We start from the raw sequence: 13,155 nt of genomic DNA on the forward strand, positions 1-13,155 counted from the left end.
TTTTTCAGAGTTCCCGCTATACAAAAACAATGTCAGATACTTCAGTAAGTTTGATAATCCCGTCAAGTATCATGTGTCAATTTTGGTCATTCAGGTATGTGCATTAATCAGCTATTCCGCGCTTGTCTGACCTGTTCAGAGTGCACTGTGATTGGCTGAATCGATTCCACATAACTTTGTTCCACGTTCGCCTTTTGGTTATTAGTGGATCGAAGTGTTTATTGGTTGTTGATCTATCGGACAACTGATTTCCGTGCATCCACCAACGACATCCACACTTTTGCAGATTATGTGCCAAACTTGACTAAAAATCAGCGGCGGATTATATCGCTTTGAAGATAACTTCACTTGGACTCCAGTTTCGTCCGAATCTTTCTGAACCGAGTGTGTTTCGGCCAGGCTTGAAAAGATCAATAAAAGTGACAGAAACTTCATACAATTTTCTATAAGACGAAGCTGATTGCCACAGGTTCCGGAAAGCTCACAGCAGAGGATGAGGGTGAGGTATTCATTTTTGGGAGGCTTTTTTAACGCAGCCATATCACATCTCTACTAAGGTAAAAGTCACCTTGGTTCACGACGATATGGGGGCTGGCCGCATTCACAATTGTTTTCCAGGCCCTTCAAGTGTTGTGCCACATTCAGACTTCCATTTTGCAGCGCAGCATAGGTAAAACAGATTTGTCGGCCCCTTTCAGAAATCACGGAATATATGAAGCCCTTATGTGCTTCATCACTGCAGGCTCGTTCGCCGGGCTTAGCTACTCCGTTTGAACAAAACGACTGTTTTGGTAGGCTAATCAACGGTATCTGCTACTTAGATACACCAAGACTTATATACTAGAAATTAGATAGTAGTGTGAATCGTATCATTCTTGCTCGATTGCGGAACTTGGAAGGCTTGCAGTTCTCTATGATATGATTGGTTTCGTCCCTGAGTTTCCCCTAGTCGCCCTTCAGGGACATTGAATTGTATTCTCGCACAATCGCACGACCAAAACATGATACGAATGAGTACACACAGATGTTTTTCTTTCAGGAGGAACCCGAATTTTGGCTGTAACTGAAACCTAAATAGGCTGATAACCTCATACGTCAGTATCAATAGAATGTTGCAACTTTCTTCATACTATTTCAAGCACCGTATCACACCTCTCATTGGTGGAATTTTTTCATCCTCGACCTCGCATAGTTTTGGACGTGAGATTTTCCGGACAACCGTTTTGCGTAGATAGGTGTGCCAGAATTTTGCTTCCTTCTATATGTAGCCAGATGAGAGAAAACTTTATTTACGTTGCAACCAAACACCTTATTTAGTTCTGGATTTGTTGCAATGAAACTTCGCCACCGTCATCTTTACGCTGTACACTGGCACCGCCCTGTCACACTGTCCTTCAGAAAGCCAAATTCGGGAACGTTTGGCTATCCGTTTTGCTCAGATTCAGGAGTCAGGACGAAAGTGCAACTGTTCAACACGTCGCTTAACTGACGTATCATTGGAAAGCCCAAATGAATGGTCTGTGTAAAATTCGCACAGCATAGGTTGTCTAGTGTCTAACTGCCTAGTTCTAGGTTTGCTCGAGCAGACCTATCACGGGTGGACCAAAGGAGGCACCATAGCAAAAGTACCTGTCGACCGACAGATCTCATTACTGGGTTGAACATTGCGTGTGAAAAGTATTAATAGATTTTCCATATCCAGGATAGTGAGGGATTACCGACATCTTGTACGCAATAAATTCAAGAATTCAGTTTATTGTTTTGGTACATCTGTAAATGATAACAGGAAGTCGAATAGGAACATATGACGGTGATAGATCTTTGAATTTCTAAGCTGGATAGAAAACTGGTGACCATCATTGGTTTCTGCCATGCTCATAAACTTCCTTCGTGGAACGTAGGACATCCTTTCCACGATCGGCAGTCTTCCAGAAGTAAAAACTTTTTTATTGCTCTTCAAGTGCAGCTCGTGGGTGTCGTTGGCGTTAAAAACCTAGTCCAAAGTACTCAATTAAATTTACGGGAGGTTAAAATACAGCCACAAACGGTCAACCATTCGTACCGCCTATACTGTAACAAAGGTCCTCACTTTTGTGCCGATTTTTCTCATTGTCAGACGTTTTTTTACGAAACTAATGCGTGGTTGACATGTTCTTCATTTACCGCTTGCGCACGACTATTGAACTTGTACATGGCTCGTATTGATGCAGACGGTCATTCTATGCAGTGAGTCATTCAAACCAAAATTTGACTGTCGCAGTGCGAACAAATCAGGAGGTTCTCCACAGGAGACGAATACGAAGAGTTCGAAAACCTAAGTGGGATTGGTGCCAACCAGGATGTAGTTATCCTATCTTCAGACGAAGCACTATGTAACACACTACTGGATGAGGCGGACAACGTTTCAGAAATGCAAACCATCTTGGGAGACAAGACTGAATTCTTCATAGTTCCTTTATTATGGTAAACGATTTCACACAGATTTACTCTCAATTTATTGAACGGCAGTTCCGTCTTGCGGTGCACAAAGTCGTGTGATCACGCCATCCACTTCACTTGATTGAGGCTGACTGAATTCATGCACCAATCCCCCACGTCAAATGGGTTCACTTGGAACAGCGCTTGAGTCGCGCAATGAGTCGACCAACTGGGTGAGAAACAAGCCTCGTGTGTCAGTTTTTCCTTTCCGTCGGTGTACAAGCCATGAGTCGCGCAATGAGTCGACCAACTGGGTAAGAAGCAAGCCTCGTGTGTCAGTTTTTCCTTTGCGTCGGTGTACAAGCCGAACGACGCACTATGGCCCGAGCAGATTTATCCCACTGGCAATAAGCACGCGTATGCGCGGTGCCCGAAGCGAAGCCCGACAATTGTGCTTGATGGACGCATGCCATAGGAACTTGCACGAACGTTTCACACCCTCGAAAGTGTGTGCTCTATCATCTTGTCGTAATGCCGGCCCCATAGTCTCCGCATCTCAGTCATGTTCTATCCAATACCTCAAAAAGTCCGATGGGTGGGTAAACAGGACCGGTCGTTGTCGAACAGACCTGGTGGAATCTACTGCCGCACCGCGAGTAGCAAGAGGTAACATGTTGCATCACGATGGTGTTGGTCTCAATCAGCTGACAGGAGCAGATAGGCTTGAGAAAAATACACTGTTTTCTGAGTCGCCCACACGGGCTAAAAAGCGGTACGTTGGTTGTCTCAATCAGCTGACAGGAGCAGATAGGCACTGTTTTCTGAGTCGCCCATACGGGCTAAAAAGCGGTACGTTGGTATACGACTTCAAAGCGGCTGCAAATAGCGAATGCAGGGGAGAGAGAACCCTAAATGTTGCGGGGACCAAATGAGCAGCGTTGATTATGCAACTTATCTGATTTCAATACAGTTGCGGATGCACTCCTCCCGAGTTTTGGATATCAAAATATTCGAGATTCTTGACATGTTTAATGGGATTTCAAACACTTGCAAAGAGTATATATTCAGCGTGAGGAATACGTATGTATCCTCGCCATAATCATTTAACTACTTCATACTGAGCGCAGACACCAAAGACGTTTTTTGCTTAACCCATTTAGAGCACGACAGTAGATTGTCGCTACAAAAGATATTTTACATCAGTGGTGTAACTCATGGGGTGGGTGGCCATTGAGGCAGGTCTTAATAGCCGAATAGCGTGCAGCTATGGAGCGGGGGGATGATAGGTCACTTTATCAACCTTACCCCTTTTCATAAATTACTATGAAGTTGATGTGGTTTTTATGGTGCTGTTGGCACCTTTTGTATTCTCTGCAGCGTACATAATCCCAGGATCCACCTAATGCACAGTGAAAAATGGAATCTGTTGATGAGTTGACCACTGGCGGTAAACAAAATGCAAGTGGTATGCGAGCGAAACATGTAGACTGCAGCAGTCCTATGTCGCGTGATCATCTGGTATAAAAAGTGTGGTGGAAATCGATTGACTGATAATGGACACTTAGAGCAGTCAGGCACGAAAGTATCCGGTAGAATTCATTACACTTTTTGACTGGGTCAACAATTGAAACACTGGAGAAACGATCGACGCGTCTAAGTACGAAACCACTGAAGACAAAAAGACCAAGCGCGTTGCTGAAATCTCCACAGGACGATCATCGTTTCAGTTTGAACACAAGCAAATTAGATTCACTTCAACTCCAGGACAAAATCACAGTTGACACCCTCTTCTTCCTTTTTCACATACTTTCTTCCCTCTCCCCACCCCATTGATAACTCTCTCCTTGTAGGCCCAGCACTTAGGACTGATGACTCCGTTCGTCATGAATCGGCTTTGCAACCAACATCTACGCGTCATCCGGCACTGACATCCTCAAGCATCTCGAAAACAATCAAGCCTCAGTGCCAAGTCCATCTGGCCGCCTTTATTGTCCGCACTCTGAAGCAAGGAGGTCAACAAGCTGCTCTTGCTCTCAGAGACTCGCTTGGCATTGATGTATGCTGTGTAGCAGAAAAATGAATCCTAGATGCAGGCACAGTGGTTGACCTAACCGGTCATCACTCTCCACTTCCATCCGGATGCGCACCTCTGGCGATCCAGCGGCTGCTGCGGCAGGATGTGCAGGCGTTATTATCGTCCTAAGACACAGGACGATAGGATTATTACTTGAATGGATGCCTCTGATAGTCGCCCGTGCTCGGTTCGTCTGACAACTTCTGTGAAGGAGTCTCACAAGCAGAGGTTGATCACTGTAGCTCTGGTACGACAGCGAAGCATCGGTGTTGAAAAATTGAGTGCCATGTATCCGATCGTAGAAATCCTTGAAGAGGTTGCTAACGGCAACCGATGCTTAGGATAACGACAACTTATTCCACTACGCTGTGATGAAAATACATGTAACATCAACTTGAATTAATATTTGAAAATCTTGGGGGGTCCTTAAAAGCATATAACTGAATGGTGAAAGCTGAGGACCTCAAGTTTGCAAAATAGCTATAAGGACCTATCATCGAGGAATACCGCTTAGAATTCGGACTTAACCTTGAAGATCCACCTAAGATCACTGAGGCCACTAGTTTATGCAAGGAATATCACCGAGTTATTATGATTTACTTAGAGAGCCTCATGAACTCGAGGCGAACTAATGTCGCCTAAAATCTGAATAAAAGAGGATTTAGGGAGGCATGACTTGAGAAAGCAAAAATCCCTTTGCCTGTCTCCAGATCTCCATTCAGGCCGAAAACGGTCAGTGTCAAAGTGAGGTCAATCAAGTCGGTCAACCCGGAATTTTTGCGGGACAGTTATATATTACTTGTCAAATCATAGTAGCTAAATAGGTGGCAACTTTCCATTCACCGAGAAGTATTTTTCGACGCCGTACTTGAAATTAATTATTGCGATTTGACCCTGCCACAATATTAACTCAATTTTTCAGTTCCTTTCCACCGATCAACGTTGTCGTCCACTAGAGTGTCGCCTCTTGGCGATCACACACGGTTTCTTCCACGATTAATTTATGGAATTATTGGGTTGTGAACTTGTTCTCCCATCCTACAGCTACTACAACACCCAAAACTCTAAAACTCCGGTTGGGTTCTAAAAACGTGACGTTCATTTACTACGAAAAACGTGTCAGAAAACAATCTTCATCAGACGGACTCAAAGAGAGTCTTCCGCTGATGATAATGGCCACCAGAGTCCTAAACTTCGACTATTTCGAATTCCAAACTTTGACTACGAGTTGCTCGGTGAGGTGTAATAGCTCAAATCGTTGTGACGAAACCTGAAGAAGCCATCCTAGCTGTGGCATCGCTACACTAATCAAGAGGTTTTCTTCGGTAATATTCTTCCACGTCCGACTGTGCTAGGAGATTTTGTGTTGATTGGCCTTAGAAACAGTTAACGCGCCCTTTCAAAATGATGTGTCAGCAGAGCGCTGTACGTAGTCAGGGGTAATGCACGCAAACTAACTTGCAGTGGTTATGCCTAGTGAAAATACCGTTTTGACTGTTTGTTTGGTCTTGCTAAACGGTAGTGTACTCTGTATCGGTCCCTTGGCTTCCTGCTCCACCCGCTATGGTATGTCAAAAGGCAGAGGGATCTACACCGCCTATTATGGAGACAAAGGAAAGTCATTAAAACTGTATTTACAGGGTAACCACAGTGTTCTACAAGGTCATGCTAGAATCTCCGTGAGGGGACGAGAAGCGTTGAGTCAAAGATTCTCGATCCGGATTGGCTAGCATTCTGATCAATCAGGACACGCCTTCGTTTGGCCCGTGTCCTGCACGTGACACATCCGTCCAAGTGATTTGATGTTCGGTTATTAGGGACGACTGGTCTCCGGACACTACTACTGCTACTACTCTCTGAATGTGCTCATAGATAAAACGTGTCTAAGTAACACTCGCCTTGCGTTTGGCGCCTTGATAAGTTCCCCTTGGCTCCAAATACGGTGGTCCCTCCTTCTGGACCTATGATTTTAGTACCTGTTTCACGCGAAAAAGGTAGGCCATGTGGACCTCAATAAGCCACACCAAGGTTATATTTTCAAACTGGTTGTTCTCACAGAAAGAAGATAACCACTTGTTTTTCCAATTTGTTGCATCCCGCACGTCCTTCACTGAATACCAGTGCAGGCCAAGTTCAGTTCAGTTCGGTTACACAGCCCGTTGGTGTGGTGGAGTAGTCTGGTGGAAATGCTATTCATATCAGTCGTCGATTACTTGTCCTCCTGGAGAGCGAATTAGCCCGTTTGACCAGCGTTCGCTCATTCGTCGGAGAGGAGAGGTTTCAAATGGATCCCGGGAGCATAATGAACAAAACTCCAAGCAACTAGCTTCGTCTCCTCGACAGAAGAGTTGCCATTTCATAGGAAACGCTGTGTACTAAAATTGAAGTGATCGCAAACAGCCGTCAAGTCCTGTTCAGGAAGACACTTCGGCTGAGCATTGAGTGAACGTTTCATAGGGTCTGCCTAGTTCCAAGCACTCGCATAATTTGTAACACTCTATCTACTGGTCCGAATAAAGTATTTTCACAAGGTATGCAGTGGCAACGAGCAAATCTCATGGCTAGTAGAACGACTTGCACAAAAAAAAACAGTTTCAGCTGAAATGTGAGTTGGTTTCTTACTCCAAGCTGTAATAACGATAATCTCTTTCTAATCTGAAGTAGTTTTCAAAGATTGATCGTTTCCAGAGCAACAACATTTTCTGAAATGAAGTCATACATTCACTCCGTTGCAGTTTGTGCCCTCATCAATATAATAATGGTTGTCTTAGAAAGGTATCATTTCGTCTGGTATAGACAAATTGATGAGCACTTTCGGCATCTAAGTCAGCGTATTCCTTCTTACAGACGAAACTTTGTGTTCGTACTCACGCCCTTCATGAAAATCTTTTTCTTAAAGCAACGGACGTCACATATTTTCGGGTCTGTGACTGAGTCTAGGATGAGTGTGCAGTGTCCGCATAAAAAGTAATCATAGATCGACACTACAAAATCGGCCAATCGATGAATGATGTATTCGGGTTTCTTGCCATAGGAAACTCAAAACAAGGGGTTTGGTTTGGATTTTGTGAGAATTTAATAGCTTCGCTGGAGGGGTGGGCGCATGCGTAAAATACACTGCCCTTCTCCAAAGAAGTCAACACGGCGGAAGAGACTCTTGGCCCATTCTGGAGTATTTCCTCCACCTTAGCGAATCATTCGATGGATTTAAGCTGAGTAAACACACTGTAGTGGACATCCTAAAAGGGGGCTCTTAGGAGGAAGACTATATAAAATTAAATTTGCACTTCCATTCCATTTTTTTTGAAACAGCATGTGTTTATTAGGAAATGGCGGGCAGCCAGTATATAAAAGTCCTGCATCGATTTTTCTCACGTGATTTCCGCCTATGTCTAGCCATCAAAGCTTGTTGCCATTATGGTCTAACACAGGAAAACAAACAAAGATACTCGAATACTTCCTCGTCGTTGTGATCGTCCGTAGTTACGAGACATGATCCTGCCAGCTTAGGTCTTTTCCGACGACTATCTACGTTCCGGGGGCGATTTCTACATTAAGTTATTCAAAACTCAGTTACCACAGTAAGTGACCATGAGCAGTATCCTCCGAATAAAAAACATTTTGTAGAAGAATGTCAACACCTAGCCTGCGAATCATCGGTAGCTGGTCCGTACACGCCCACTGTCGTGATTACCGTGATGTAGTTAGCTTGCGGCCTTTTTTCGGATGACTCGACTCTTTTATCTTATTCTCAAAGCTTGATTTCTTTGTTATTCCCCACACTGCAATCATCGGTAGCTGGTCCGTACACGCCCATTGTCGTGACTACCGTGATGACTCAACTCCTTTATACTATTCTTAAAGATTGATTTCTTTGTTATTCCCCACACCGTCCCTCAATTTTAGAGCTCTACTATTTCCTCCGGCCTTCTGGATTTTTGTGTTCCAATATATCATCAAAACGGATCACTGTCAGTTGAGATTGAATAAGATGCGATAGTAACAAGAGTATTCCTTTCATCACTATGTGACTACATCAGTCACGGATATTGTTGTGGCTGGTTTCTGCTCCAGTCATTGTGTATCCTCATTCTAGTGAGTGTGGCATACTATACATATATAGTCAACATTCTAAAAGAAAATCATAAATGACGTGAACGAGTTTGTTCCTATTGTATTCTCATGTATAGCTTAAACAATCTTACACCAAACTACACTGTCACTATTGAGAACGAACAGGTTTTTTCTCACGCTGTATGCATTTCAGACGTAGGTATGGAGTCCAGTACTGGCTTCACAACCGTGCACGAGTACTTATGTGCTGGAATCTGGCACCCTGCCATGGCCTATACCTTAGAAACCTTATGAGTGAAGGTGACCAGTGGTTATTAGACTTCCTGGCATGTGAAGCGGTGATATGTCAGTTTGTTGCCAACGCTCGAATGAGTTGTCGCTTAGACGAAAAAGCATTTTGCTTAAAACTGGTAAAACTTTGCAGTTTTATCGGGAAAACTGTCATTTTGTCAATCTAGACTGGCTCCTATAGAGAGGTACGCACCAGTAGAGACACTGCTTGGAAGACCACTGTATAGGGGATGCGTGAGTCCACGCTACTTCCATCGCTTCTGCTGCTCCTCTGCTCGAATGGTAGAGTCCATATCTTTAAATTCATCCCTGTCGGTATCACGTGATATTTACGGGGTTTGTTTAGGCGTGACATATGACACCATTAGCAGACAAACGTTTCCATGCCGAATCTTTACTGTACCATGCACAGCGAAGGTCACACCAAACCAACTGTCTGCTCTCAGTGCAGAGGAAAAAAGTTGTTCCCACATGTTTGGATGGACTAGTTGGGAAAGTCGTCTATTGAACGCCAACTTTTCACGTTTTAACCCGTTTCGCGACTAACGAGAGTGTACTAAACGGGATTGCACTCTACAAGCAACAAGCATACTACCCGCATGTTTCACAAACACAGCTTTTGTAATTCACTCGAAGAATTTCAAGACTGAATCAAGAAAGCTCACAGGAAGTTCCAAAATATTTACTAACGAATAATGGTGCTAGCCTGCTTTATGCTGATCCTCTCAGGAACAAGGATGAATCAGGTCTGATTACGTCCTCAAGTCTGGTCGCTACTGAACAGCAAGTGGCAGCAAGTTCCCAGCTCAGCGCCCTAGTGCTCCTTTGAAAAGGTGAATCCTACTGAGAATGAAGGGTTATTTGTTTTCAGACAGGGAGGTTTAACGGTGAGCTGCGTCTGATTGGAGACATTGATGGGATTTCTCTTCTCTTGTAAGAGAAGTCTTCATATTGAATTCAGTACAGCCAGTCTCTTCTAGCTCCGGACTGAGTAGAACGTGCATTCATCATTCTAAGCATAAGTGGTTTTAATGGTCGTTCTAAAACCGGTTGAATAGACCAAGTGCTCCAGTCTCATTTATGATATTCTTCAACCGTATGTGCTGTACAAAAGCCGCCTCAAATTACAGAAGGTACGGTATTCTAAATGTATCAGTCTATTCTCATAAAAGAGGTTCCCGTTACCCGTTAAATCCAACGTAATGTACAAACGAGAGCAGCTGGCCAATTTCCTGCAATTCGGGTTCAAATGGAACACAAAGTTGACGGAAAATTGTGGACAGTGTCTTATTGATGAGGCTGGATAGGAAGGTCAAAAACGCTTGTGAGCTGTCGAAGAGTTCTAGGCAATCGCTATGAGCGGCTGGAAGAGCAGGTGAAATGGCTGACACTTCAGGCGGGATACTTGCACCTTTTTGGTGGCTTGCATAAAGGCAATAGACAAGTCAAAAGGTTTATGCAAGGTTGGAGACATCCCGTGGTGGTCGAGTGAACAGGATCGTTAATGCCATTTCAGAGGCTTCAGTTCTCTCAACTTGTTTGTATGTTCCACCTTCTTTTAGGAGTTCCAGAAGTACAGATAAATAAATAAATCGTTCAGCTGTAAAACCCTTCCGGCGCCTAGGCGAAGGAATTACGAGGACTGGGATACTACCAGATTGTCCAAGCTTAGACAAGAGAAGTCGAGTTGCAGAGGTCGGGGTCGAACCACCGACCTTCCGGTCAGTAAATTCACGCTCTGACTACTGAGCCATCTCCTCTCTCCAAAAATAAAGACCCGAAAAGGAACTCTAAATTGGACGACGCGTAAGCAAGAGATGGTGATCTATAATATAAAAATAACAGGCCCAGTCGCCAAAAATGAATATACAAACTGCTAAGGCTGTTTTTAGAGTGAGATAAAATTTTGTACTGAATTACTTAACAGTAGGTCCTAGACCGAGTTACTTTATTTGAATTCCAAGGTCGCATACATGCTGAGAAGTGAAAACGGAGCGGGCAGATATGAGCAGAGAGGTGAACAGACAGATAGACGAACAGGCATCTCAATTAATTATACAAATAAGTAAATAAGTAGACTAAGTGGGTATGGAAAATTTTGAGAAGTACAGAGAAAATTCTTTCCCGCAAGTTAAACCAATCAAATCTAGTTATGTCAAGCCAACTAGGCTAAGAAGCAGTGTGCAGTTGTCTCACCCCTGTTGAAAGTCAGCAGTTCACGTCGCAAGAATCTCTTGGCTGATTCGAGCCGCGACTTTCAGATCAGCAGTTGAGTGCTACGACAGTCTGCCAACAATGACTGGTCAAGTGTGATTAGCTCATCTTTGGAGAGAGTACATACTCCCCATTTTTCACTGAAGCAGTTCTAGTCACGCACTATGGCGTTGTACGATTGCTTGATTGATAATCTCTACCAAATTAAAAAGGTTAAGAAGGACGATGAGTCGATGGCTACGCAGATTTCAGTGAACATGAAGGACAACCTATGGTTAAAGTACTGGAGAAGAATTTAAAACAACAGACTGTTTAATCCAGAATCGAACAGTCAATTCGGCAATGAGAGTAAGCTACCCGAGCTTGGTCAATAGGTACTTGAAATGATGCTGTCCGCTTCATTTATCCGGCACGATGTCTCACTGGAGTGTGACTTTAACTTTCAGGTTCAGCTGGGCTGCGTGAACTAGAGCACAGTTATCTGAGTTGGAACCATCGAATGGAGCATATGGTAGGCCAGTTTTAGTATTGTACACGAACAGTAGTTCCTAGGTACAAGCTGACAGGTTCAAGACACCGGTGGAAGTGAAGGAAACGGCTCAACATTAGTGCACATTTTGTGAGGAACTGCATCTCACCTTCACGTGCACGTCAGTCCGTGCTCTTCGGCGAATGATGAAGGTGCTTCTTGCAAACAACTGAAGTGGTAGCCCGTCCTTTTTCCAGACAAATTTACTCAAACTCATGCACAGGATGAGTTTAATTCTCGGATAACAAGTATGGAACATTGAATCCCCCTTTCAATCAGTACAGTAGGAAGTCAAACTAGTCACTAGAGCTGTCAGTATTCCGCAACATCGTCAAGGAAGTCACGCTTTACCCATAAAATATGTCATCTTATCCACCACTAAGCGAATATGCCTGAGATAATACCGTTATGGACAAGTCTCTAAGGAGAGTGGCCGAGTTCTGAGGTGCCCGCTCGGACATGCGCTCGAAAGTACGGTCGGACGAACGTACGCAAGCACTCGCGCACGTACGTAAGTCCTCTCCCACTGATATCCTACTGTCCCAGGCCTGTTTCAGGCCGTGCTTCGGAGTACATACGGCACATGATCTACCGCACTGATCAGTAAAACTTAAGTAATCTCATCCAAATCCATCTGGTATTTCAAACTCAGATGTAAGCTGCTAAAACGTTGTGTGAGAAGCCTTTGTACACACTAGCAGAAAAGCTTCCGCTTGGAAGGACCGAAGTCATTTAGAGAATAAAAGATGATGGTGTTCGAATGGCCATGGGGTCGTTTTCTATCATTCTCTCCTTATTACAACCACCTGTATAAAGCGGTCGGATTGGTTAGTTCCACCACAGAGGGTGTACTCAACCATGTAATGAACTACTGAAAACTCTCAATTACTGATACCAGAGTAGCTGCCGACACAAGCGCCTCATTTGTACTATCACATTATGTTATTAACGGCGCACAATTTTTTCGGTTATTGTTTCAGTGAAAACAATTGTCCAAACAAACTAGCCAATAGATTTCCTTTTTTGCAGTCTGAAACTGAAACAATGATGACTCGTCCCCAGAGCCTAGTGCAGCAGCAACCGGGCAGGGTCCAATTCACCAATGAAAATAAGGTCAGGGAGACGCCAACTGAGGTACATCGTCAACCCACCTCAGCAGAGATACTACTCAACGCGTCGTACAATGCTACTACCGGAAAATTCGAGTGTTCAATTCAAAAGGCTCATGGATTGTATCGACCTGGGCGGTCGGCAAAAGCACCTTGTAAGTGGGGTTTACCGTCAGTTTTGATACATCCTTTTTCTTTGGCTTAAATTTCGGTGGTTAGATTGCGTTCATTAGTTATTGATCGGATTATTGTTAGTCTGCTGGGCTAGTTTGACTGACGGTTTGCAGATCTTTCGTCACCAGTCAAGGAGACACAGTCAGTGCTCCGGCTGGGTGGGCAGTTCCTCTCTTCTGTCTGCGACTGCATAAATTTCATCATCATCATCATCATCATCATCATCATCATCATCATCATCATCATCATCATCATCATCATCATCATCATCA

At 44.0% G+C, this 13,155-nt stretch overlaps 1 protein-coding gene across 1 annotated transcript in view; it reads left to right on the forward strand.

The window, feature by feature from the left end:
- T265_02254 (hypothetical protein) overlaps positions 1-13,155 on the forward strand; it is a gene marked incomplete at both ends in the record, with an annotated part of 47,744 nt that overhangs the window by 16,835 nt on the left and 17,754 nt on the right. The window contains 2 exons of the mRNA XM_009166458.1: positions 9-44; positions 12,630-12,864. Of these exons, the coding sequence (XP_009164722.1) occupies positions 9-44; positions 12,630-12,864 (271 nt within the window). The remainder of the gene's footprint in view (positions 1-8; positions 45-12,629; positions 12,865-13,155) is intronic.

Source organism: Opisthorchis viverrini, assembly GCF_000715545.1.
Source record: "Opisthorchis viverrini unplaced genomic scaffold opera_v5_26, whole genome shotgun sequence".
Lineage (NCBI taxonomy): Eukaryota > Metazoa > Platyhelminthes > Trematoda > Opisthorchiida > Opisthorchiidae > Opisthorchis > Opisthorchis viverrini.